The sequence below is a fragment of the Microcebus murinus genome, chromosome 24, assembly GCF_040939455.1.
Source record: "Microcebus murinus isolate Inina chromosome 24, M.murinus_Inina_mat1.0, whole genome shotgun sequence".
Lineage (NCBI taxonomy): Eukaryota > Metazoa > Chordata > Mammalia > Primates > Cheirogaleidae > Microcebus > Microcebus murinus.
Genome location: NC_134127.1, coordinates 12,167,459 through 12,192,672, shown reverse-complemented (window position 1 = coordinate 12,192,672; position 25,214 = coordinate 12,167,459). Strand labels below are relative to the sequence as shown.

General features: G+C 43.2%; 1 protein-coding gene across 3 annotated transcripts in view; it reads right to left on the bottom strand.

The window, feature by feature from the left end:
* Positions 1 to 3,003: 3,003 nt before the first annotated feature.
* Positions 3,004 to 25,214, bottom strand: part of MFHAS1 (multifunctional ROCO family signaling regulator 1) — a 94,828-nt gene continuing 72,617 nt past the window's right edge. Inside the window, exons 2-4 of one of the 3 annotated variants that reach the window (XR_001147658.2) lie at positions 14,391 to 14,517; positions 8,709 to 8,819; positions 3,004 to 5,460 (exon numbers count right to left, since the gene is read on the bottom strand). Coding sequence is in view for 1 of the 3 variants with exons in the window: in XM_012739788.2 (XP_012595242.1) it covers positions 5,427 to 5,460; positions 14,391 to 14,517 (161 nt within the window). In the remaining 2 variants the exon portion in view is untranslated. Of the gene's footprint in view, positions 5,461 to 8,708; positions 8,820 to 14,390; positions 14,518 to 25,214 lie in introns of those variants that run through there. The other 2 variants (XM_012739788.2, XR_012914728.1) reach the window with 2 other exon arrangements.

Genomic DNA, 25,214 nt, shown 5'->3' with positions numbered 1-25,214 from the left:
ACCGGTCTTGGTGGATGTCCATAGGTGACTCTTGGGAAAGGCTCCCTCCCTTCCATGCTCAGATACATGGGGAAATGCTGTATATTCCACTCCTCTTTTGGAGGTCCACACTGTGTACTGGCATCTAGAAGGTTCTGGGAGTCCTGCAGCAAACATCCTATTTTTTTTTTTTTTTAAGAGACAGGATCTCTCTCTGCCACCCAGGTAGAGCGTGGTGGCATCATCATAGCTCACTACAACCTCAAACTCCCGGGCTCTAGTGATCCTCCTGCTTCAGCCTCCTGAGTAGCTGGGACTACACGTGTATGCCACCATGCCTGGCTAATTTTTATTATAGTTTTGTAGAGACTGGGACGTTTTGCTATGTTGTCCAGGCTGGTCTCGAACTCCTGGCCTCGAGGGATCCTCCCCACTCTCAGCCTACCAGAGTGCTAAGATTATGCAGACATGAGCCACTGTGCCCAGCTGGGTGTTTTATGCCTTATTTAATACATTTCTTAAACTTACTGGATCTTAGAATCCTTTTAAAGAGCAGCATGTCTTAGTATCTCAGGAGGCAGGAATGTTCCACAGGACAGTTTGGAAAACACTGGATTCATCTCAGTGTTCAAAATAAAATTCATTTCATTGAAAAATATGAAGATGAAGGCATCTCTCCATTCAAGAAGGTCACAAATGGCCGGGCATGGTGGCTCATGCCTAGCACTCTGTGAGGCCGAGATGGGTGGATTGTTTGAGCTCAGGACTTCGAGACCAGCCTGAGCAAGAGCGAGACCCCATCTCTCCTAAAAATAGAAAGAAATTAATTGGTCAACTAAAAATATATAGAAAAAATTAGCCGGGCATGGTGGTGCATGCCTGTAGTCCCAGCTACTCGGGAGGCTGAAGCAGGAGGATTGCTTGAGCCCAGGAGTTTGAGGTTGCTGTGAGCCAGGCTGATGCCAGGGCACTCTAGCCCAGGCAAGAGTGAGACACTGTCTCAAAAAAAAAAAGTCACAAATATTCAAGTAGGGTTTCTGTTACCAGGTGAATTTTCTCGTGCTGTCCCACCCAGAAAACTTGAAGAGGTCATCTGCTTTCTAAAACCCCTTCCATTCCCTCCACGTCCATATCCTGCTCAAGCAATAGCAGGAAGTTTCACCAGGTGATGGCCTTCCTCACTGCCAATTCTACCAGGGGACGGGACAGTAGTCACAGGCAAAAGAAACCCTGGGCATTTGAATTCAGCACTGAAGCTGCCACCATGTGTCAGGGTCCCTGTATCCCAAGTTCAGTAAACCTGGGACCTATTTCGGGAAGCTCACGACTAGGCAGGGGAAGTTGCCTTGGGAAGGAAGCATGTATGTGATAATGAAACCACTTCTAATTGTCACCACTGTCACTTGCTTCTCTGTGTGACTTGCTCAGCAAGTTGAAAGAACTCAGAGCTCTTGATAATGAAAAATGAAGCCCAAATTGGTTACATGTGCTCAGTGTGCCCTCTTCACCAGGAGGGGAAGGTAGTGGCATTGAACGGCAGTGCTTGGGGTTACCTGGACACAGCCACAAGAGCGAGCCACTCCACGTGGGGTGCACCCCTTGGGACACTACTCTTTTGGAAATTCTGACCACCTTGTGGTTTCTGCTTTTCTTTTGCTAGAAGCATGTTTAAATGAGTTCAGGGCACCCAATGGCTCCACCTGCCTCATTGGGAACCTTGCAATGATGTCCTCCTGGTCTGAGGCAGTCCCTTCTTCCCTGTGTCCCTCTGTCCTCAGGGCAGGGCTCTCTGGTCTTGATCCTTCTGCCAGAGGCTGCTGTCATACTCTTTTCCTCTCCTTATCTTCTCATCTACCTTTTAAAACAGGAGGAATAGAGCTGCTTTTTTGTTTTAGGGACAGAGTCTTACTCTGTCATCCTGGCTAGAGTACAGTGACATTGCCATAGCTCACAGCAACTTCAAACTCCAGGGCTCAAGTGATCCTCCTGCCTCAGCCTCCCGAGGAGCTGGGACTACAGGCATGTGCCACCATGTCCGGCTAATTTTCCTATTTTTTTTGTAGAGATGGGGGTCTTGCTCAGGGTGGTCTCGAACTCCTGATCTCAAGTGATCCTCCCGCCTTGGTCTCCCAAAGTGCTGGAATTACAGGTGTGAGGAATAGAGCTTCTGACAGGTACCTGAGGGGTCTGCTTTATCAGCTTGCAAACAGGGCATTCTGGGGCAGTATTTACAAGGTGGTGGTGAGCACTTCTAAGAGAGCTTGAAAGATCAGGGACAGGATCCATACCTATCACAAAGTCATAAGCTTTGGCCGGGCGCGGTGGCTCACGCCTGTAATCCTAGCACTCTGGGAGGCCGAGGTGGGTGGATTGCTTGAGGTCAGGAGTTCGAAACCAGCCTGAGCAAGAGCAAGACCCTGTCTCTACTATAAATAGAAATTAATTGGCCAACTAATACAGAAAAAATTAGCCGGGCATGGTGGCGCATGCCTATAGTCCCAGCTACTCGGGAGACTGAGGCAGGAGGATTGCTTGAGCCCAGGAGTTTGAGGTTGCTGTGAGCTAGGCTGACGCCAGGGCACTCACTCTAGCCTGGGCAACAAAGCGAGACTGTCTCAAAAAATAAAAAAAATAAAAAAAACAAATTCATAAGCTTTGATTTAGGAATGTAGTGGATCACTGAAACAATGACTTGATCTAAGAGACAGCTGATATGCAGAGTTGCACCCCTGGAACCAGAGGCAGAGTTTGACAACAGAGACTCCAGTTTGAGGGTGATACCACCTCCCCCACCATAGCTTGAACAGCGTCACTGAAGAACTGAAAAGTATAAGTGATAAAACAGACTAAAAGTGAACAAAAACAGAAATAACTAAACTCTGGGGATAGAACTGTGTCACCACTTCTTTGCATTTTTTACTGAATTTTATTATTTTTTAAAAATTTCTGCCCAGTTACGACAATGAAATGAGAAACCACAATTACAATCCACAAACCTTGGCACGAAAAACAACACACACCCCGTCAGGAATTACACCAAACCCTTTCCTCTTTATTCATTCAAAAGAGAGTCGAATGCACAAGTGTCAAATATGAGCACTGTCGTTATTTTTTTTCTTAGAAGGGGGAAAAACATTTATTCTGGCAACGCTTTTACAATTCCAGGAAGTGGTTTTGATACCACAAAGTTGCAGGAATAGAAACCATAACAAACTTGGAGGGCATTTGGTTGAGAGGCAAGGGACTTCTCGGGTGGAAAAAAAAATTCCTCTTGTGCTTAGTGAATTTGCCTGTCAGTCTTGGCTGGCCGCTGAGTCTTCCCAGGTGTTGAAAGAGAAAACGGAATTTCCTGCATAGATGGCCGAAAATTCCTGTAGAGCACAATGTTTTCTGGATTTCCAACCCTCCTCCCACCCTGAAGCAAGTTCTAGAAGCTTCTCTGGAGCTGCTTTTGGTCACACGATTCTCTCATGTGGACCATTTGGCTAAAACACCTGTGACACCAAGGTTTCTTCTTCCACTGCTTCTCTAGGGTTCAGATGACAGCACAAAACATCACTTGTCAAATAATATTAGATATTAAGAATGTGGGCATTTATGCTCATGATAATAGCAAACACTGTGCAGGGTGTGTCACCCAAAGGAACATTTTTTTTTTCATTTAATATGGTCCCCTGGGAAGTTTGCCCAAAGTCACATACTGAAGAGTCTTTTTCTCAAGACTGGTTAAAGTTGGTTAATTTCACACAGTTTAGAAACTGTCTTTGGGCCAATTAAAAAAACTCGTATTGCCCAACAAGTCAATGGTCCAGAAAGCAATTAAATGTTACCATTCGGTTTGACATACACACACTCGCACACATCCGAGAACTGTGACAAAAGGGATTAACCAGATGAATCTTGTGACTGTTTCTAAAGAAAACGAAATCTCCAACTGGAGGGGTCCTATTCAAGTACTCAAAAATGCAAAAACAGTCTGATCCCAATTGATTTTGCGATCATAAGAAATCCTACTTGTTTAACTGGAGATCCTGGGGTCAGTGAAGTTAACTCCTGGGGCAGGAAATACTCTATAGAAATTGATTTTTCTTTAAAAAAAAAAAGATGTCGAGGCTTTGTATACTGTGGCCTTCCAAGAATCAATACTTAAGAAGTAAGAGGAACACCAGCTCACTCATTTTTCTTGTCTGACACTGGAAAGAATCAGTTAGTTTTACACATTTTCAATCAACACTCAGGAGGCAGATGTAACTAGAGTCCTTTACCTTCCTCAGAGAATGTGTTACTATTGCAGCATATGCTGTTTGGCCCCAGTTAGGAGTAGAAAAGAGAGCAATTTGTTTAGTTTGCTTTTTTGTTTTTTAAGTTTTACCTCTTGGAGATTTTAAAACAAGGGTTTTTACTAGTTCTTGATGGCAGACTGTCCAATCAGAGGCTCTGTATTTATAAATACCGATGTGAGATTATTCTCTCCAATTAGGAAGTTCACTGTCTTAAGGTCTCCCCCCAGCTGTGGAGGGCTTGCAATGTGCTCTGTTAAATTTCACAGACTGTTCTAGAAAAGGAAGGTACTTATTAGCGGAGTTGTTTGCATGAATCAGAACGGACTCCTGATTATCTGGAGCTATTAAAAGACAGGATTTTTATGGACTCTTTGTCCCCATAGGCCCCACCTTGGGCTGGCACTAAGGATATGTGGGAAGGAAAAGGAATAATTACCCTGCTGTGTCTGATGATTTATAAGCAGGGACCTTTACTGCAAAGGAAGGGGACACTGTCTGAAATGCACGTTTAAGGGTCTTGCTGATTTCTGGCAATTTCTTTGTACCAACACTTAATCCATAGACTTTTTTTTTAATCTGAGGAGGATTAAAGGAAAAAAAAGGCTTATGCTAAAATAAGAAATCAGCCCCATCTTGGCACAGTTCTCATGCAGAATATTGCACCCAGTGTTAACTAACGCTAGAAGCTTCAAACTGTATAAATTTAAATGTATTTTGCATATTATAAAAATAAAGATAAACATATACATATCTTACACTAGTTACGGAACAGCAATGAACGTCAGTCGATCCCTCTTTCACATTGAACAGAACTGAAATCTGAGTGCTCTAAATACTGCCACCTGGACTGCAACTATGGCTTATATGTGCACGGAAAACAAAATCCCTGAGAAGCTGTTCGACTTTTTTGTTTGTTTCTTTTCTTCAAGTAGCGCTCTCCTTGGAGGATCACAGTTCTGAGGTTCAGGTTGTAAAACATTTGCTCCATTGATCTCTCGCCCGTCCTCCCCACCCGCACCCCACCTCTGAAAGCGCCCTGAGTGCTTTTGTCACTCGAGTTCACAGAACACGCTGGGGAGTGTGAAGGGTTCGCCGGGTACAAAAGATAATCCAGGGGAGTTCGGATGCTCTCTTTGCTCCACGAAAATTCCACAGCCATCGAAGTCACTGGTTTCTGTGCTTTTCACCAACATTCTTCCTATATGGGGGGGATGAGAAGAAAGCACAGAAATGACAAAAGGTACTAGACAACACTATCCTCGTTGATAAGAAAAGGAGGTGATGCTATAAAGCTATTCCTGCAGATTTTCATTTCTACTTCTAGAATTCCTTATAAGTATGCAAATGATAGACTCTTTCCTTCATGGGGATGCGAGTTGCCTTTTTAGTAGTAAATTTGCCAACCATTTCTGTTAGTGATGTTCAGCTCTGTTAAGCCCTAAACCAGGAACTGCACTAATTGGCTCTCGCCACTTATTCCATTGTAATTATCCAGCTTAACCAGATCCCTAATTAAGAACCTACAACTCTAAACACAGAACTGCTTCCTTCCAATAAACAGTCACACATAGACACACACTAAATAACCCCCCAGGAGTAGGAATATATACTAAAACAAGAGATGTCTATCTGGATTATGAAGCATGGTTTGCCCTAAAATGTTATGAGGTTGCCAACAAAAATCTGGAGTTTGAAGAATATAAAATGAAAAAACGCTTACATCCTTAGTGAATTAAACCAAGTGGCATTCAATTCAGACAAAATGGTCAATGGAAACAAATGTAAATATGGCGATCCTTTATTTTAGCTTTCTTACAACGACATGTGACAGGATGTTTTTGAAAGTGTTTTGGCAACATGTGATGAAAGGGGAAAAGGGTTATGATCTGTTGTCCCTAAAAGCCCATCTTCTCCTAATGCTGCTTGATTTCATGGACACCAGTAAGTCAATATCCACCTACGACATCTCTCCAGCCCATACAAGAATCAGCTGTGGGCTTGTTCAAGCATGATGACAAATGACATCACCAAAAATAAGCCCCTTCCAGTTATAACCACATGCCAGGAATTGCGCCATTCACTCTTAGTGCATTATTTCATTCATCTTCAACGCCTAAAAATCCCACGAGGTAAGCTCCATCTTACTCTGCGTTTTACTAAGGAGGAAACTCATGTCCTAAGTCAGGGGTCCTCAAACTTTTTAAACGGGGGGCCAGTTCACTGTCCCTCAGACCGTTGGAAAGTGTGGTGCACATTCCACACATGCGCACTGTGGGCCGAGTCAGCTGCTAAGCAGGACAGGCAGTGGCAGCAAAAACACCTGGCGGGCCGGATAAATGTCCTCGGTGGGCTGAAGTTTGAGGACATCTCTTCTAAGAGTTGGAATAATCTCCCCGAGGGTACGTACTAGTGAGTGGCAGAGCCCGGCCTTTAACCAGGTTGTCTGACTCCAAAACTTGTTCAACAGCTAAAAGAGAGGGTGAATATTCGAGGTTCTAGCGATAGTTTCGCATTTCTATGTAACTCAGCCATGAGCACTTTTTGGGAGGCCTATTAATATAGTAAACTCCTGGAAGAGAAGGTTCTGCAAACTGCCTCAAATTCAAGAAATAAATAAATCGAAAGGAGGAGAGGATAGCAGTATAAAAACACATCTCAACAAAGCAGTTAACTTGGGTGTGGTGTGAGTTTTGGATTCATGTGGGAGTCGTGATATGTAAACATTTTTCACTGCATCTAAAGAACCTTTGGAAATGCAGAGTGTCTGGCTGTCTGCTCCCCCGGGCCACGCGTTAGGCTGAGAAACACAAGAATAGCTAATCAAAGGCACCAGGAAAGAATATTCCACAGTCCCACATCGATACCTACACATCTGGTCTCTTAGGGAAAAGAGCCATCAAACTGTCAACTTCTCTGTCTCGCTTCTCCATCTCAATAAACTGGTCTTCATCCTTCAAGATCCACCCCAAATACTACTTCCTGAGTCTTCCTGGTAGAGTTCTGTCTTTTCTGTGCTTCCAGGACTTTGTTCATACTCCTATCAATGGCAGGTACCATATTTTAATTATTAATAGACACAAGTTCATGTGGTTATTTCTGATTCCCATTCTCCCCAAGGAGGCTATGAGATTACTGAGGGCAGGGTCTGATTTGTTTTTTTTTTTTCTAGGTCCTCAATATCTGCTGAAAAGACCGCAGGTAAAAAGCAGGCAAGATACCGTGAGACCACTGCCCTTATGCAGGTATGTGCAATGGAGGAGGGAGATTGCAATTAAGGGTGGCTTCCCAGAGGAGCTGGCACATGGCCCTGGCCTCAGGGTCCAAGGAGCCATCACTGGGTAGGAGGGAGGGGTGGCAGGCAGCAAAGTGCCAGCCGGTGGAGCCCCACGGGGGACCTCTGACAGTAGGTAAGTGTCTCATGTGTCGATGGGGGCTTAGAGGGAAGCCTGGGGCTGAAGAGAAAGTTACAAGGTCAAATTCCCTCATGTCAGGGCACATGGATAAGATAGGCTAACAGGTGTTGGGGAATGAATGTACCTGGGGAAGAAAGGAGAGGAAGGCGTTCAGGCCCAGCCACCGCCCGAGACAGAAGGAGAATTTTAGGGGAGGAAGACAATAAATCCAGATGTACACCCTAGAAACCTATAGGACACCCAGCAGTGCAGCTGGGTAGGAAACAGAGGTCTAGACCAGAAGGGCCCAGAATCATCCCAGGTTAGAGAACCTGCCCAAAGAAATCAAGACTCAAGGTATGTAGAAGCTTAGGCTGAAATTAAAAGCCCTGGTTAATGCAATGTGTTACAGCTTCATTTTCTTATTCTGATGCTTTCATATTTGGGGCTTTGCTGATCCCAGAGGGACTGTCCCTCCCAGGGTTGGGGAATTCCTAAACAACTCATCTGAGGATGCAAAGTCCTGAACCCACACCCCAGCCACCGCCTCTAGCTGGCTTTCTCATCCCAGGCCACTATCCACCTGCCCTGATCACCCCAGGGCCAGGTACCAGGCAACCCTGAGCCCTAGAGCCACTGAAATGGCCCAAGCTAGCCAGTCCTAGGCCTGCATATTCTGCCTCTCTATTAGGGTTTCCATGGGGAGAAAATAAAGTCCCTCCCTCCTCCTGCTTGTGATGCCTACATAGTCCCAGATGGTGTGATATTCCTGCATAATAATACATTTTTAGAAAAATGATTTCCTTTTTCCAACAAGGATCTAAGATTGCTAATCTATATATACTACGATAGTAAATTAAGCAAAAGAGTCAAGCAGTTTCCTAATTCCCAACTGCAACTTGATTTTAGGTATGTAAAAGATTTGTCATCTTAAAATGTCCTGCTCTGTAGAATCCCTTCATCCCCACACCCCCTTCTTACCCCTAAATTCTTCAAGGGCTCAGGGGGAGGCCTTACCTATTTAAGAAATTCTCTCTGCTTCACGGAGACTTACCCTTAAAAATTGGTGCTCCTAAAGTCACAGTTTGGGTACAGTAAAAATGATGGCATAAGGAAAAGATGCAGTATCTTTTCCACTTAATTTTCCAAGAAAGTATGAAGATACCTAAGCAGAGAGGGGAAAAATTCCAGTATCAATGTGGCTGATGGGAGACTAAAGAAAGAAACACAATGTCTTCTAGGCTACAGAAGTAGCGAGGCGATGTGCTCTCTCATTCTGCATAGAACAAAACAAATCGATGCAAATCAACATGATACACCCCACAGGCAACCTCACTTAGCCTTTTCTTAGGAAACACCAGCCCATCCCCACCCTCCACGTTCTAGAATTCTGTGGACAGTGAAGCATTGTGATGAAGCCAAATTCATCCTGCTCCAGTGCTTTTTAAAGAAATCTTTAGCAAGTCCATACTAATTCATCTGTGTGAAGTTAGACTACTGGACTGTTGCTTGAATGGGAACTTTACAATATAGAGGTGATAATCTACGATTTTAAAAGGGAATTTTGAAATGTGGTATCTCAGCCTTGCCTTCTATTATTATTTACTGCAAAAGGAGAAAGCTTAGCTCAACAGTTTTCAAACCAGCCCACTTTTTGCTAATCCTGAAACACGTGACCCGCCAAGATCAGAATTAACGTCTTCAGTCTCTGAGAACTCCCACCTCTCCCCAGGAGATGGAGGACACACAGACACGGGACCACCACAAGAGAAACTGTCCACCACCAAGAAATAAAAATGATACATCCCCGTTTCCTGTAAGTTTGAAGGTCAGTCCATTAAGAAACCACATGGAAGAATGTGGGTTGCATTCCAGGATGCCTCAAGGTACAACATTTTCATATGCCAACCTGTCGAATTCTCTACACCTTTTACAGAAAAAATCAGTAGGTAAATTGGGTCATCCAGCAGTTTTAAACTGTATGGACTCTTTGATATTGGTAGCGGAGGAGGTTGGTCTAAACCAGGGGTCCTCAAACTTTTTAAACAGGGGGCCAGTTCACTGTCCCTCAGACCATTGGAGACTGCGGCGCACACTCCACACATGCGCACCGTGGGCCCGGGACGAGTGGGCTGCTAAGCAGGACAGGCAGCGGTGGCAAAAACACCCGGTGAGCCAGATAAATGTCCTAGGCAGCCAGCATGTGGCCCGCGGGCCATAGTTTGAGGATGCCTGGTCTAAACCTTTTACAAAGGGAAAGAAAAAGGGAAACATTCACCAGGGCACCTAAAAATGAAATGCAACTGCCAAGCTGCCATTTGCCCAAAGGAGCTCACAGCCCCTGGGAATTGGAATATTGTGTCTCAATGTTCCAATGAACCTGAAGAGCAAATGAACAAAGATAGGAATTCACAAAATTTATGTTAAGATTATCTCTTCTACTTGTTCCCTACTTTTTTGCCCTTAAAGTCTATTTTTAGCCCCTTTATGTCTCATAATTCCAAGGCTTAGCACCCCTCAACTATCTTGGGGTTAATTAGGCTGCCATAAAGAAGTTCTGCCTCCAAAACAGCCATACCTCTTCACTGCCCAGGAAACGGGGCCTGGCAGTTGGGGTAAAGCCAACTCATTGCCTTTAGATTGAACTGTGCCCAGGATAACACGTGTGTATAAGAACTTCTTTAAAACTCAGAAATCTGCTTCGTATCAACACACCAGCCAGCAGAACCATTCTTCAAAGTGGTGCTAAAAAGATTTCCTGACTGCATGGAACCAGGTATTGTGTTAGACACAAGTGACTGCCAACAGGCCCCAGGTTTCTTTGGGGGTGAAGAAAATGTTCTAAAATTAGATTGTGGTGATGGTTGTACAATTCTATAATATTCACTGAATGGGTGAGTTTTATGGTATAGAACTTATACATCAAAGCTTTAAAAAAAACATGGCCTGGCACAATGGCTCACACCTGTAATCCTAGCACTCTGAGCCTCAGGAGTTCGAGATCAGCCTGAGCAAGAGTGAGACCCCATCTCTACTAAAAATAGAAAGAAATTAGCTGGACAACTAAAAATATATAGAAAAAATTAGCAGCGTGTGGTAGCACATGCCTGTAGTCCCAGCTACTCGGGAAGCTGAGTCAGAAGGAATGCTTGAGCCCAGGAGTTTGAAGTTGCTGTGAGTTAGGCTGATGGCACTCTAGCCCCCGGGCAACAGAATGAGACTGTTTTAAAAAAAAAAATCTCACACAATCCATATCCTCAAGGAAGTCAGGGGTTTTCAGAGCAACCCAGGCAAAATAGTCACCACAGCTCAAATGCAGATGTCCTTGAAAATCAACCCAAAGAAATCCAAAGTATGGAAATTACTCACATTTCTATCTGATAATCAGCAAAGAGGAAACCATTTAGCTCCTGTTTCTTCCTGGAAGATGAGGGGTGGGAGGGAAGGAATTTCATTCAGTTCCTGTAGCCTCTTCCCAATGGAATGCTAGTTGAGACCTCAACCACTGAGACAAGTTATAAGAGTAAACTGCATGGTTTTTTTTTTTGGGGGGGGAGGGTAGAGGCGGGTTTCACTATGTTGCTCAGGCTGGTCTCAAACTCTTGGGCTCAAGTGATCCTCCTGCCTCAGCCTCCTAAAGTTGTTTTTTAAAATTACTACGTACTCCTTTCTGTGTCTCCCCATGTGGCAATAAAATACCTAAAAATTCTTTAAAATGAGAAATAGAAAAGCTTAGAATTCATAATTACAATCAACTAACAATCATCCACTTTTTTTCTTTATAAACCGCATTTTAGCTCCATTAATTTTATACCTGGTCAAAGGCAGACAGCTAAATGACAAGTCTCTGATGTGACCTATAAAGGGGTAAACTAGTCAAAGAAGGGTTTGGGATGTCTTTTTGAAAACCACCATAAGTGCTAGATCAGTGCGTTTAAGAGTAGGGTGACTGGCTGGGCATGGTGGCTCACGCCTGTAATCCTGGCACTCTGGGAGTCCGAGACGGGTGGATCGCTCGAGGTCAGGAGCTCAAAACCAGCCTGAGTGACACCCTGTCTCTACTAAAAAAATACATACATACATACAAAAAAAAAAATTAGCCAGGCATGCTAAGGCAGGAGGATCGCTTGAGCCCAGGAGATTGAGGTTGCTGTGAGCAAGGCTGATGCCACGGCACTCACTCGAGCCTGGGCAACAAACAGACTGTTTCAAAAAAAAAAGTAGGGTGATTATTCTGGCATGCCTGGGACTGTCCCAGCAAAATGATAATAGCCTGTCACTCCTGATCCCGTCCTGATTTGAACAGGGGAACGGACTTCTCTGTGGCTCACAGCAAGGCAGTGTGCACAGTTCCGTCTTAGTGCTGCCCATTGAGCCCACCCTTAGGGGCATCTGAGTGACCAGAAAGTCCAGCAGACACACATTAAAATAAAAAAAGCCACGCTGATGATTCTAAAGACTCATGCCTGGTCCCTCCCCCAAGAAATCATGACATACATACCAGATTTAAAAAAACCCAATCTGTACGGTGACCTGCTTAGGTTAACTTGCTTCAAATTGCAAAGCCAGTGCAACAGCCCCAACCCCTAGTGCATGCAGGGCCCCCAAGTCTCAGGCTCAGCTGTGTTGACTTGACAGCTCTCCTCATCAATCCTCCCAAATCTCCTGCATCCAATACCCTGTCATTGTCTTGGCAGTCAGACCTTCCACTGGGGCTGGGCTATGTTTGTTTTGTGTTCGAGGATACGAACTACAGATGCTTCAGGGGGCTGGGAGGTGGGCTTCGAATCTAGGAGTACCTTTACACAAGCAGTTGCATAAGAGATCATGTTCTTCTTGCCTCCACACTAAAAAAATCGTAATTTCCAAGAAAAGTCTTACCAGGAATGTGAAACTTCCCTATTTAGAGTTGCCAATTATACTGTAAAGTTGTCATCCATTTGATGAGACCTTTTTTTGATGAATTTCAAAATAAAACGATCTAGATAGTGGAATCAAAAGTGGATCAATCCTTAAGAGAGCTCCCTGCCTCCAGCATCTGGAAGTCTGCAAGCTGTGTGCCTCTGATTACCCCAGACTTTGTTTATTTGGGGTCAGTAAGCTGTCAGAGACACAGGCTGATAACATTTTTTTTTCAGGCTGCCATAAATGTGGTCTTTCTGCAGCAGTACACAAAGCCCAGGGATGACACTGATAAAGCTGGCTTTGCCCCACTGGGGTTTCTTGCACAAATGGATATTCTAACTCCTCCCCCATCTCACCTAGTCAATGACCATGGCAAAACAATAGATGAATGTCTCTCTCGGCTCTGGAAAATCTACACCGATGCACAGTATATCAAATAATTGTTTCCCTCTGTCCCAGACCCTGCCCATTTTATAATATCCCTTTTCCACCCTTAGCCGAGGTAGATCTGAAAGACAGGGACCAATGGGCACAATTTCAAAGAAATTTAAAAAAATGGTAAAATGTCTGTTATGACATGATATTCTGGTTAATACAAAGGGACTATGTAATCCTTTACTATTTAAGACTTCATAATGTCATAGGGTCACATTAGTGATAAATCAGACCATGTGCATGCTAGATAAAACGGCACTCTGAATATGAGCGCCTTAGATAAGATTTTCCCTTGGGTGCTCAGTGCTATCTTTCAGCAAAGATGGCTCAGGAATGTTCTGTCGAATGAATCTCTCAGTTTGGAGAAAAGGAGGCATCACACTTCTGCCGCAGCTGCTAAGGAACCAAAATGCCACTGGAGACCGTGGCTCTGCAGAGAGCACACCAAAGGCAGGGAAGCTGCTGCTGCAGGGACGAGCCAGTTCTCTGGAATGTAGCCGGACAGTGAGTATCCCGGGCTGATGGGGGCATGTCACGATGCTCAACTGCAAACTTTCCATCTCCCTAGTAAAAGCTTATACTCATATATAATTTTTCCATTAAAAAAATTCTATGCAGACAGCTAGGAAGAAAAATTAGAGTTTGCTGTCTGCATAGGAATACTTGGCTGGCTAAGTCATGTTGCTGACATCACTCAGATAATGAGATTTGAGCCAAGAAGATCTGTGGCTGCTACTTTTCAAGATTTGAGAAATACAGGCAATTTCATCTCAGTTTAAAAGTGACCTCTTTGGTTCTTAAGAAAAGAGAACCATGCACACAAAACCCAAACAGGATGAGTTTTATCTAGAATACTAAGCTATCTTTCTATCTAAAAGTTAGTTTGCATATGTACAGGGAATTCTGTCTTTAAGTCCATTTGGGGGAAAGATGGTAGAAACTGTACAGCCCTTGATTTTCAGGGACTGATTGGAGAATCAGAGCCCTGCATGAAAAAATAATCTATTACCAATTTTCTGCAGGCTTTTCTTATTTAGTGAGCCCTCACTGTTCTTTGAGGGCTCATTTAATTTTGCAATGACAGAGTTAAGTCTACCCATCCAAAAACTCTTTTTGGTTGCATGTAACCTACAAATATACACTTTAAATGAGTGAACTGTGTGGTAAGGGAATGATATCTCAATAAAGCTGTTAAGAAATGTCCTGACTTTATCAGCAAAAATAAAAACAGAAGAAATAAAAAGTTCCCGTGTTGCTGTCACCAGAAGAATTATGTCTGCTCTGGGGGACGGTACAAGGTTTGTGCAGATGCAGTTTAACTTGGCCTTTTGTCATCACAGCTATGGAGAAAGGATCAAGAGCGAGAGGCAAAGGTCACGGAGCTTCCAGAACTCACTTGGAACAGGGGCTGATCACAGTTGGCGTAGGTGGGTAAACCAAGGCAACATTCACTCGCTCGCTGCCGTTCTTGGGGCAAATGATCTCTGCCACTCCTTCTGGTCTGGGCTGACTCAGCAACTCCCCTGCAAGAGAGAGAATGCATTAAAGCAATGTGCCCTAAAAATGGATCACTTTGCAGAGAAATGCAGTACTTGGAGATGGGCAGGAGCAAGAAAGCGAAGGGTATGTAGACACTGGAGTCAGAACAAATGTGCAACCTCTGCTCCACCGCCTGAATTCTCATCTGCATCAGAGAACGAGAACATTCTATAGTGCCAGACAAAGGCAGCATCTGTGTCTGTTCTGCTCACCTTCCCTTTCACAGACTGACTCTGAAGATCTGTGTCACCAATTGAGTCAGGGTCCCCAGAGCCCCAGGAAGCAAGGGCTGCCAAGGAGGTGTCCATAATTAGGATTGGGGCAGATGGGATTTAGGCAGCCCACAACAGCCTTTCAACAAAGCCCTGCATACATGATCTGGAAATGCAGCAGACTAAAGGTGTTAACGAGGCAAGCAGCCTCAGACCTGGCAGGTAATTGTGCAGAGTTGGAATCACCAACACAACACTATCTTGTGACTAATGGGGTCTAGCAAACACAGATAATTAACTTAATGGATTACCGTAACACCTAGAGGAAATCTGTTACTCTGCACACCCTGGATATACTCTCTCCCCAGCTGGATCACTAAGCCCCTAAGAGCAGTAATGACTTTGTTGCCTTAATTTCCCCCACCCGCCTCTGCTCACCCAGGACACCCTGCCCTTCCTCAGAGAGTCCCCAGTAAAAAAGCTGCTGGCTGGAGAGGGTACAGGTTGGGGTTTAAACTGTCCTACTTACACCTAGAAAGTAAATAAACTGAGGACACAAAACGTTTGCCACCTGGGAAAAGACACTACTGAAATTAAAACTTCAGCTGTATGGTAGCCATCCCCATCTATGGCTGACTTGAAATTCTAGAGACATCAAAGTACAGTAGTCCCCCTTAATCCCTGGGGGACACGTTCCAAGACCCTAGGGGCTGCCTGAAACGGCACCAAACTCTACATAGTTTTTTTCCTATACATAATACCTATGGTAAAGTTTATTATTAGGCATAAGAGACAATAACTAATAAAATAGAACAGTGACAATATGCTGTGATACAAGTTACGGCAAATGTGATCTTTCTCCTGCTCTCTCAAAATATCTGATGTACTGTACTCACCTATTTTCAGACCACAGTTGATTGCAGGTAATTGAAACCCCAGGAGGTGAAACACCTCCTTTGCCTCAAAATACCGTATTTCCAAACACCTCATTTTCAGCTGAGCCCACACGGATGGAGCGTGCTATACCCACGTGCCGGCAGTGAACTAAGAGCTTTAAATGTACATCTCATTTGATCTTTACGATGTCTCTAGGAGAGTTTATCTTTAGTTTCCAATGGAGGAAGCTAATGCTGAGGGAAGTTATGCAAAGAATCCAGCATCAGGACTTGCTACTTGACAAGTAGCAAGTACACATTGGGAACCCATTTCTTGGGCCCTTGTCCTTTGCCCCCAGCCTAATGTCCCCTCCAAAGCAGGGAGTGCTTCTTCATGCCTGAGTACATCTTTCCTTGAGGCACAATCTAAAAACACCATTTGTTTTTTTTTGAGACAGAGTCTTCCTTTGTTGCCCAGGTTAGAGTGAGTGCCATGGCTAGCTCACAGCAACCTCAAACTCCTGGGCTCAAGCAATCCTCCTGCCTCAGCCTCCAGAGTAGCTGGGACTACAGGCATGTGCTGCCATGCCCGGCTAATTTTTTCTATATATATTAGGTGGCCAACTAATTTCTATTTATAATAGGGACGGGGTCTCGCTCTTGCTCAGGCTGGTTTTGAACTCCTGACTTCGAGCAATCCGCCCGCCTCAGCCTCCCAGAGTGCTAGGATTATAGGCGTGAGCCACCGCGCCCGGCCAAAAACACCGTTTTTTAATAATGAACTGAGCATTGGCATATTTATACTTTCATGAAAGACATTCATTTCCTGATTTGAACATTTTTATATAGTATCGCACAATATGAACTGAATGTAATTTGAGTTCCTTAATTGAACTATTGTGAACTCCAAACTATTCCATAAGTTAATTTAGCATCATTAGCTATATGGATACATGGGTGTCAGAACTATACTCTGACACTAGCTAGGAAAAGATAAAAATGCAAGTTAAAAATGTAAACGTGAAATGTTATCAATGTAACAAAATGAACCCAAGTGACAGCATGTTAGAGCTAGACTGAAACCCAGAACGCATACAGTTGCAGTATCAGCTTATAGCTCAGAAGCTCTCTGACTTCAACAGATCTGCTCCAAATCCCACAGAGAGCTTCCGTCTGCAACCCAACCAAGCTATCACTTAGGACTGGAACGAGAAAGTGCTCTGAACACCCCTGGTCCTGGATCGCCCTTCATTTGTCCTCACCTAATATTTTCATTTTCTACTTTCTGTCCTAAAATCATCCCCAAGGCTTGAACATAGACTGAGCTTCCCCAGTTTTTCCTGAAAACTCTCTCCTGGTTAGAGTTTCATACAGGCCTCAGCTCCATCTGCTTTTTAGCTGCCTACACTACAGATGCCAAGCCCTTGTGCCCAGCACCCGTCCCTGGTATCAGCCTGGCACAGCTGGCTTCTTGGCTGAATGTGTTGTAGCTTTTGAGGATCAGAAGATCAGTTTGCCTGATTTGAATGTGAAGTATGTGCAGCAGACCGTTAAGCCTTGGTCACACCCAATTTCTATTAAACTAACAGCTTTACTGACCATCCCCGCCCCCAATTCAGTGTCAACACATACTAAGGGGGGTTGACTGGTTTTGTTTGGGTCCTGTCCTAGCAGCACTGCCAGTCATGGAAAGAACACGAAGGTGGGAGGCATAGAGAAGTTTCACACACGAAAAATATATCTGATGCTAATGAACAAGCAGAACACTTCACAATTTCCAACACATCCGCATACGCCAACAACCTACTGCATGATGCCAGTATTCTTAGGATATAAGAAACGTGCCTAGATTAAGCACATAAGCAGTCTTTTCCTCTCAAACCTATCTTAATACAAATATGAAGATATTAGTTTATTATATGTGTTAGCTAGCAAAATGGCAAAAGCTTACCATCCTCAAGTTTAACAAACTTGACCTTCAAAATAAAGTGCATTCTCCCCCTAATTATGGAGAACTAATTATGGAAGTGTGGGTGAGAAGTGAAGAAGATGTAGGGGCCGGAGAATTTAGAGCATGGCTTCTGTCCTGGGGGATTCTCTCTGTCTACAAAGGAAGACAGACGTGCAGCAAAGAAACATAATCCTGCATCCTCCCCGAGGAAATTTACAAGAGATGCCGAGGGAGTCATGAGAAGTAGAGGTTAATACTGATTCACAGGATTGGGAAAGACTTCAAAGAGTGGGGAACATTGTGCCAAAAGATCCAGTAACATTATCAGAATGGAGAATAGTATGTGCACTGTACCACCATGCTGTAATAGTGAAAAAACATGTCAAATTGAAAAAAAAAAATGAAGTTAACACAGGAAGAAAAAGGATCACAGTAGCAACTAACACTTAGTAAGCACTTACTACGTGGCTTGATGCTGTATAGTTATCTCACTGAGAACTCACGACAACACTATGAGTTGGGGACAATTATCCTTATTACATGGAAGATGAAATGGAGACTCAGAGGGGGTAAGCAACTTGCCAGTGGTCACCGGAAGCAGCAGCAGTGCTGGGATTTGAACCCAAGACCATCTGACTCAACTCTTCACCATCAGATCATATTAATAGTATCTGGCGAGAAAGATACCATAATGATTATCTGGCATCTAGTAAGTTCTTGACATTATTACACTCATGAAATTTCATAAAAGCTTACTCTTCCCGATGTGTAAAGAATTCATACATGCACACGATCAGTACCCAGATTCCCTGCAATACACCAAGATTAGGCCACAAATGATCACATGCAAAACACCATCCCACCAAACATTAGAAAAATTCAAAATGAAAAAAAATTATTGATCTTATTACATATTTGTCATCAGTAACAAAAGTAACTTCAGAAGATAAATCCCAAAGTTGGTGGGAGATGTTAAAAAAGAAAAAGTTACACAGAGCATGTTAGCAACAGACCAAGAAAAAAAATATACATTTGACCTGGTATATTTCTATTTTCAGAAAATTGCTTAAAGGAAGCAGGCCTTTCTGTCAAAATTATACAGTGATTGCTCATAGCAGCACTATTTATAATACCATAGAAACCTGGTAATTCCTTCAAATGTCCAACAAGGGGGAAATGACTAAAACCTATAACACATTAACAAGGTGGAATATTCTTCAGTCATTAAATATTACAAGACTGACATTTTTATGTAGAAATATAAATTTTAAAGTACATTCTAATTAGAAACAAACAAAGCCAAGAGCATAAATGAATTTAGAGTGAAATGAGTCATTCAAGATTAATTGGTCCTGAGGTTATTTCCTTTTTTTCTTTAAGAGATGGCATCTCACTCTGTCACCCAGGCTGGAGTGCAGTGGCATCATCATAGCTCACTGCAGCCTTGAACTCTTGGGCTCAAGTGATCCTCCTTCCTCAGACTCCCAAGTAGCTGGGACTACAGGTGTGTGCCATCACGCTTGGCTTATTTTTATGTTGAGTCAATAAAGTCAATAAGAAAAGAGACTAAAGTATGCTTCCATGGAAGGTGGATGCCAACTTTAAATGCTGATGCTGTCTCTGTATTTGGAAATTTTCTATTCATGTGTGGTGTGGTTTATAACACAGTCTTCTTGAAGGTACAGAAATTTGGCCTGCTGAATAGAATACTGCATCTACTACGACTATCTTAGGCCACTACCCAGCCTCCTTGCACCCACCAAACTGTGCTTAATAAGATCTCCGCCATTAGAATGCTAGCAAACTCTTATCAACTGTCCATTCTCCATCCCCGCTGCCCCGTGGAAGAACAGAACACCAAGTTACATTAGGATTTTTTTCCTAATCAACAGAAGATAAATGAAATATGAGCTCATCTTTTTCTGCTAATCATCAGAATTCTCAAATATTGGGCACATTATGCAAAATGCTAAAAATTTATACTGATGACTCCAACTGCAAAATTTAAAGCCCAAAAGGTTTTTTTACCCCAATGCAAACAAAAGCCACTTCCTCATCCAGGGTAAAGACCCAAGTTATAAACATCCCTCAATACAGCAAAGGTGGTCTAGAAATTAAAACTTTAAACAATCTGTATAGGTTCTATTAAATTACAAATTATCCAGATGCCTTCAAGTCTGTTTTCACTCTAATATGCTGGAATTCATAGCCCTTCTGGCCCCCAAAGTCTACTGCTGGCTTTTAATTAGGTGTGAATCTGGACTTAGCCGCATGGAGATACATAATTTCACACGCCTCTGTAGGGCGAAGGCAGCAGCATCTGAAATCAATGCACAGGAACGTTCCCCACTTTGCAGGTCCACGGACTTATCAGAGACAGCAAGAACTGGAGAATTACACGGTCACTTTTACGTGGAAGAGGAAAGCCAGACAGAGATAAAAGGGTACCTTGCCTCAAAGCAAGAGAAAGCCCAGGATGCATACACACGGGAGAAGCAAACACTAAACATTAAAATGTTCAATTTAAAAATGTGCCACTGCGCATGTTTAAAACCATTAGAAAAGAGGCAGGGTGTGGTAGCTCCAGCTACTTGGGAGGCTGAGGCAGGAGGATCACCTGAGCCCAGGAGATCAAGGCTGCAGTAAGCTATGATGACACCACTGCACTCTAGCCTGGGAGACACAGTGAGACTCTGTCTCAAAAAAAAAAGGCATTAGAAAAAAGTGGCAGAAGAGATCTCGCCACACCTGCAGGTTCCAACAAAGCCAACTATTTGCAAACTGGGATGCCTTTCCCCTGTTGGGGGTCAGTCCCCAGAGCTGCACCTCTCAACAGCACAGGATCATGCTGGGCAGCTCCTAGAGCACCTGCTGCTCAGAAGAAATACCGTGTTTCCCCAAAAATAAGCCCTACCCCATAAAATAAGCCCCAGCAGGATTTCTAAGCATTTGCGCAATAGAAGCCCTACCCCGAAAATAAGACTAGGGACGGGCGTGGCTACGCAGCGTATTTGCACAACCCATGCATTTCATCGCGGAGTGGTAAAGACGACGAGCAGCCCTTCTCATTTGCCCCGTGAGCTCTATTGCTCCACATGAGAGATTGGGGCCAGTGGTTCTAAAGGAAATAGAGTCGCAAGAAATTCAGGATGGAATTTGGGGTTTGGAAGAGTTATGATGTTCCAGAAGATGACGACTTAACTATATGTGAATAAATATAGAGTGTTGTATCGTATTTAAAAAAAGTAACACATCCCCTGACAATAAGCCCTAGGGTGTCTTCTTGAGGAAAAATAAATATAAGACCCTGTCTTATTTTGGGGAAGCACGGTACAATAAATAGACCAAGTCAGGCTTTCTGACAGGCTCGATTAATATAAAAAAATCTATTTTATGAAGCGACTTTGGTCCCGACCCTTTGATCATAAATTATAACTTTTTTTAGAAGAGGAAGTAGCATGCAGGAAGTAACACGAAAGTCTGTGCAAAAAGCAGGAATAGATCGGGACCTTCTTCTCCAAGCCCAGAAGGTGCCACAGGGCACAAATAAGAATTATGCCTAATTATGAAAATATGCCCTTCTCAAATGGTAGTAAGTTGTCTTCAAATGTCATTTTACAAACAGCCAAGGTGAATAAATGCAAATTGAAAAAATAAATTTAAAAGCCAAAAGATGCAAGTCATTAAATGTCACTTAAAGGTACTTTCTGTCATTTAAACTAAAAGATTAAACTTCAAAGTGAATTTAAAATGAAAATAAATACAAAATTATGTAGTTTTAGAAAGTTTACTGTAACTTTTGAGAAAGCAGGAGCTGACAATAACCTGGAGGCAGGCATTCGTTTATTGGTTAAAAAATCCGGGTATAAATTAGATGAGAAACTCTCTGTGGAGGTACCCATGGGAGATGCTACAGAACTTGCCAGGGAATTGGCTGGGGCATTTGTAGATTCAGTAGGAATCTTCCCTGCAGAGCCTGGGGTGCCACAGATATTTCCCAGTACTTGGCCACTTATACTCTTAGCGAGTGTTGGGATTCAAAGAGTGGTCCCCAAAACCACAGGGATGCCACATTCTTCTTGTGAACAGGGTTTGCTTCTGACTGACTCAGTTACAGTCAGCCCTCTGTATCTGGATTCTGCATCTGTGGATTCAACTAACTGCAGATTGAAAATTTTTTTAAAAAAATGTCTGTACTGAGCATGTGTAAGTTTTCCTTGTCATTATTCCCTAAACAATAGAGTATAACAACTATTTACATAGCATTTACATTGTATTAGCTATTATAAGTAATCTAAAGATGATTTGAAGTATACAGGAGGATATGTGTAGGTTATATGCAAATACTATCCCATTTTATATCAGGGATTTGAACATCCATGGATTTTGGTGCCCTTGGGTGTCCTGAAACCAATTACCCAAGGATACTGAGGGATAACTGACTATAGATCCCCATGAAAATTAGTCAAACTGATAAAACCCCTTGTTAATTGGATATATCCTAAGGCATGAATTCCAACAGCAGCTGCGAACACTTATACCATCAAAAATTGTGAACCTCTTCGAGAACTGCATTTTCATTTTCACCCTATATCCCTGAAAGTCTTCACAATGAAAGAATCCACTGAGTTCTAGGCCATTTTACAATGTAAAGAAAATTTCCATCTCCAGTCATCTGTGAACTTCTCAAGTCCAGTTTCAATTCTGAATGCTGAGACTGCTTTTTAAAAAAAAACAAAAACAAAACAAAACAAAAACTCAGAAATGCCCTTGTATGTCGTGAAGCTTTGAGGACAACTTGGAAAGTCGTATCAGTAAGACAGTACTGTCTACAGGGCAAAGAAAATCAGGCTGATTGGGGTTCTCAGAGATGCTCTTAAACTAGGGATACAACTCGGTACTCATCTTTAGTGACTATTGCAAGGCTAGTTGTCAGACAGCACCAAACAAACTAAACCTCAACATTTCACTTCTGCTTCTTCCTAACATCCTCCAAATTGGTGGCAGTGGTGATAGTTACAAGGCAGAAGGAAAAACAAAGGTCACAATCTTGATTACTCCTGTGATGCACACAGTGATCTTTACCTGTGACATTCTCAGATGCTCCTGATGAATGTTGTAAGGGAAGCCACGCCAAGTGCTGAGCATAGGTGCGCCTGACACCTTCTGTCCCACCCTTCCTGGCAGGTGCTCCAACCTGCAGCCAACAAGCTCAGCTCTTCCTTGGTTAGCCCGGCTCCTGCCAGATGATCATCCTAACAGTAACGCTTGCCTGCTTATTACATAAAGCTTTTGCTTTTTGGTTTGAGGGATGGGAGGGAGAAGGGGACAAGTAAATATCTCAGGTATGCTAAAAAGAGAAGAGCTGCATTTGGTCCATGGGCCCCTGGTGGAGCGTTGCTTAGGTCTCTTCTAGATCAAAGAGTTGTGGCCTCAGATCACAGCGCCTCTTCCAAAGCATTTGGCAAAAGTTCAACCACAGAAAAACCAAAAGGAATAAACTGCTAGTCTTTTCTCTCATATTACAAGCTGATATTTCCCCTTTTAATACTTTTTGGGTGTTTTTTTTGTGTGTGTGTGTGCTTTTTATTCACACACATCCGATCCTCTGTGTCATTCTTCTTGCACCCTTCCTGAGGCTTGGCTATTTGAGTCCTTTTCCTCCTGCATTTCCTGAAGTAGGAGAGCCCATCTGCCTCTTCCTCCTTCCTGCACATTCACCTGCTGAAGCTCGAGGGTCTCAGCATCTCCAGAGGCCCTGAGGGAGGTTCTTTCCCCAAGCATCCAGTGTATGTTGGGATGAGAGGCCAGGTAGAAACCTTGGGAGGATTCCACTTAGAAGTGTGAGATTCCCCCAGACACAAAATAAACATCCTAGGCCAGCAAGTGAACCTGGCTCACGTGGCATTTATTAATATGCAGGAGAAACTGCTCCAGGGAGGGTGCAGGAAGCTGAGTCACCTAGTAAGAAGGGCTTTGCTCTTGGTTCTAAAAGACCAAACAGCAGCAAAGTAAAAGACTGTTCTATATCAATGTTCTTTCAACTTGCTGTTCTTATTATCTTTATCAGTCTTGGGTTAGCCCTGATGCTACACAAACTGCAATAATACATGAATGACAGATCTTGCCTTTAGATTCTGTAAGCAATTTCTCTGCAAAGTCTAAAAATGGGCCACCTCATATCTTAAAAAAGTAGAACCACAGGGCACCATTTATGGCTTTACACAATGTTGAGGCACAGAAAACAATACCCCAATATATGGCACCTGGGCATGCTGGTGCTTTTGAAAAGTGAAGGACCTCAATTTGGCTGATCTGAATCCAAATCCACCCAATAAAGGAAATAAGGCTTAGAACCAAGGTCCCTCTAATCTTATCTCATTTCTCCCCCACCCCCGAGTGCAGGGATGGACTATATCTCTGGAATTTCCTTATCTAACCAACTAAGCTTCTTAACCAAAAGTAGGTAACACAACCTCCCTTCTATGCCCTCCTTGAAATCTTACTGCAAAAAAGATGACTGAGGAATGCAACCACACCTGGACAGACTTTTTCACAAGATAATGCCTGCCTCTGCCTCTCGGGCTCATTCTGATTCCAAAGAGAATCATTTATAAGTTAACTTCTGTCTCCCTGGCCCATTCATCCTCCCTAATAATCATTTACTGCCCCTCAAAAGAACTGTCTACATTCCCTATCTCCTTCCTTCCCTATGAGAAAGGATATATGAGCTTCTGTACCCCATTGGGGGCTTGGGGTCATCATTCTGTGTCCCCCACTCCCATGCATGTTAATAAATTTGTATGCCTTTTCTCTTATTAATCTGCCTGCCTTTTGTCAGTTGATTTTCAGTGACCCTTCTGAGAGCAAAGGAGAAATTTTCCCTTCTTCCCCTACAACAAAAAACATTTGCATCTATGGCACGAGAGCTTAAAAATCTCACTATCCACAGGAAGTTGCGAGGGCTGGTGTAAAAAATGTTGAGACAAATGCATGCAAGTGAATTAACAGTGGGGAACACTGTGAGAAGCTAAAGCTCCCCAAACTGATGCTACAGAGGATAGCTAAGGCCTTCTACAACACTAGTCTCTCAGTGACAATGAAAGACAGTAAAGTGAACAAATTGTTCATCTACCTACTGTCTAGCCATCTACCCATATGTCTAGTGGTCTCTCCTTATCCTTGGTTTTGCTTTCAGAGGCTTCAGTTACCCGCAGTCAACCTGGGTCCAAAACTATTAAATGGAAAATTCCAGAAACAATCCATAAGTTTTAAATGGTGTGCCATTCTGTGCAGCGTGATGAACTCTTGCCCCGCCCCCATCAGTGTCTCCATGCTGTAGTCACCACCTGCCCCGTAGTCACTCAGTAGCTGCCTTGCTTATCAGATGGACTGTCGTGGTATCATAGTCCTTGTAATTCAAGTCACCCTTCTTTTACTTCGTAATGGTCCCAACACGCAAGAGTAGTGATGCAGGCATTTGGATCTGCCAAAGAGAAGCCAGAAAGTGCTTCCTTTAAGTGAAAGGGCGAAAGTTCTTGTCTTAATAAAAGCAAAAAAAAAAAAAGTATGTGGAGCTTGCTAAGATCTATGGTAAGAACAAATCTTGTATCCCTGAAATTATGCAAAAGGAAAAAGAAATT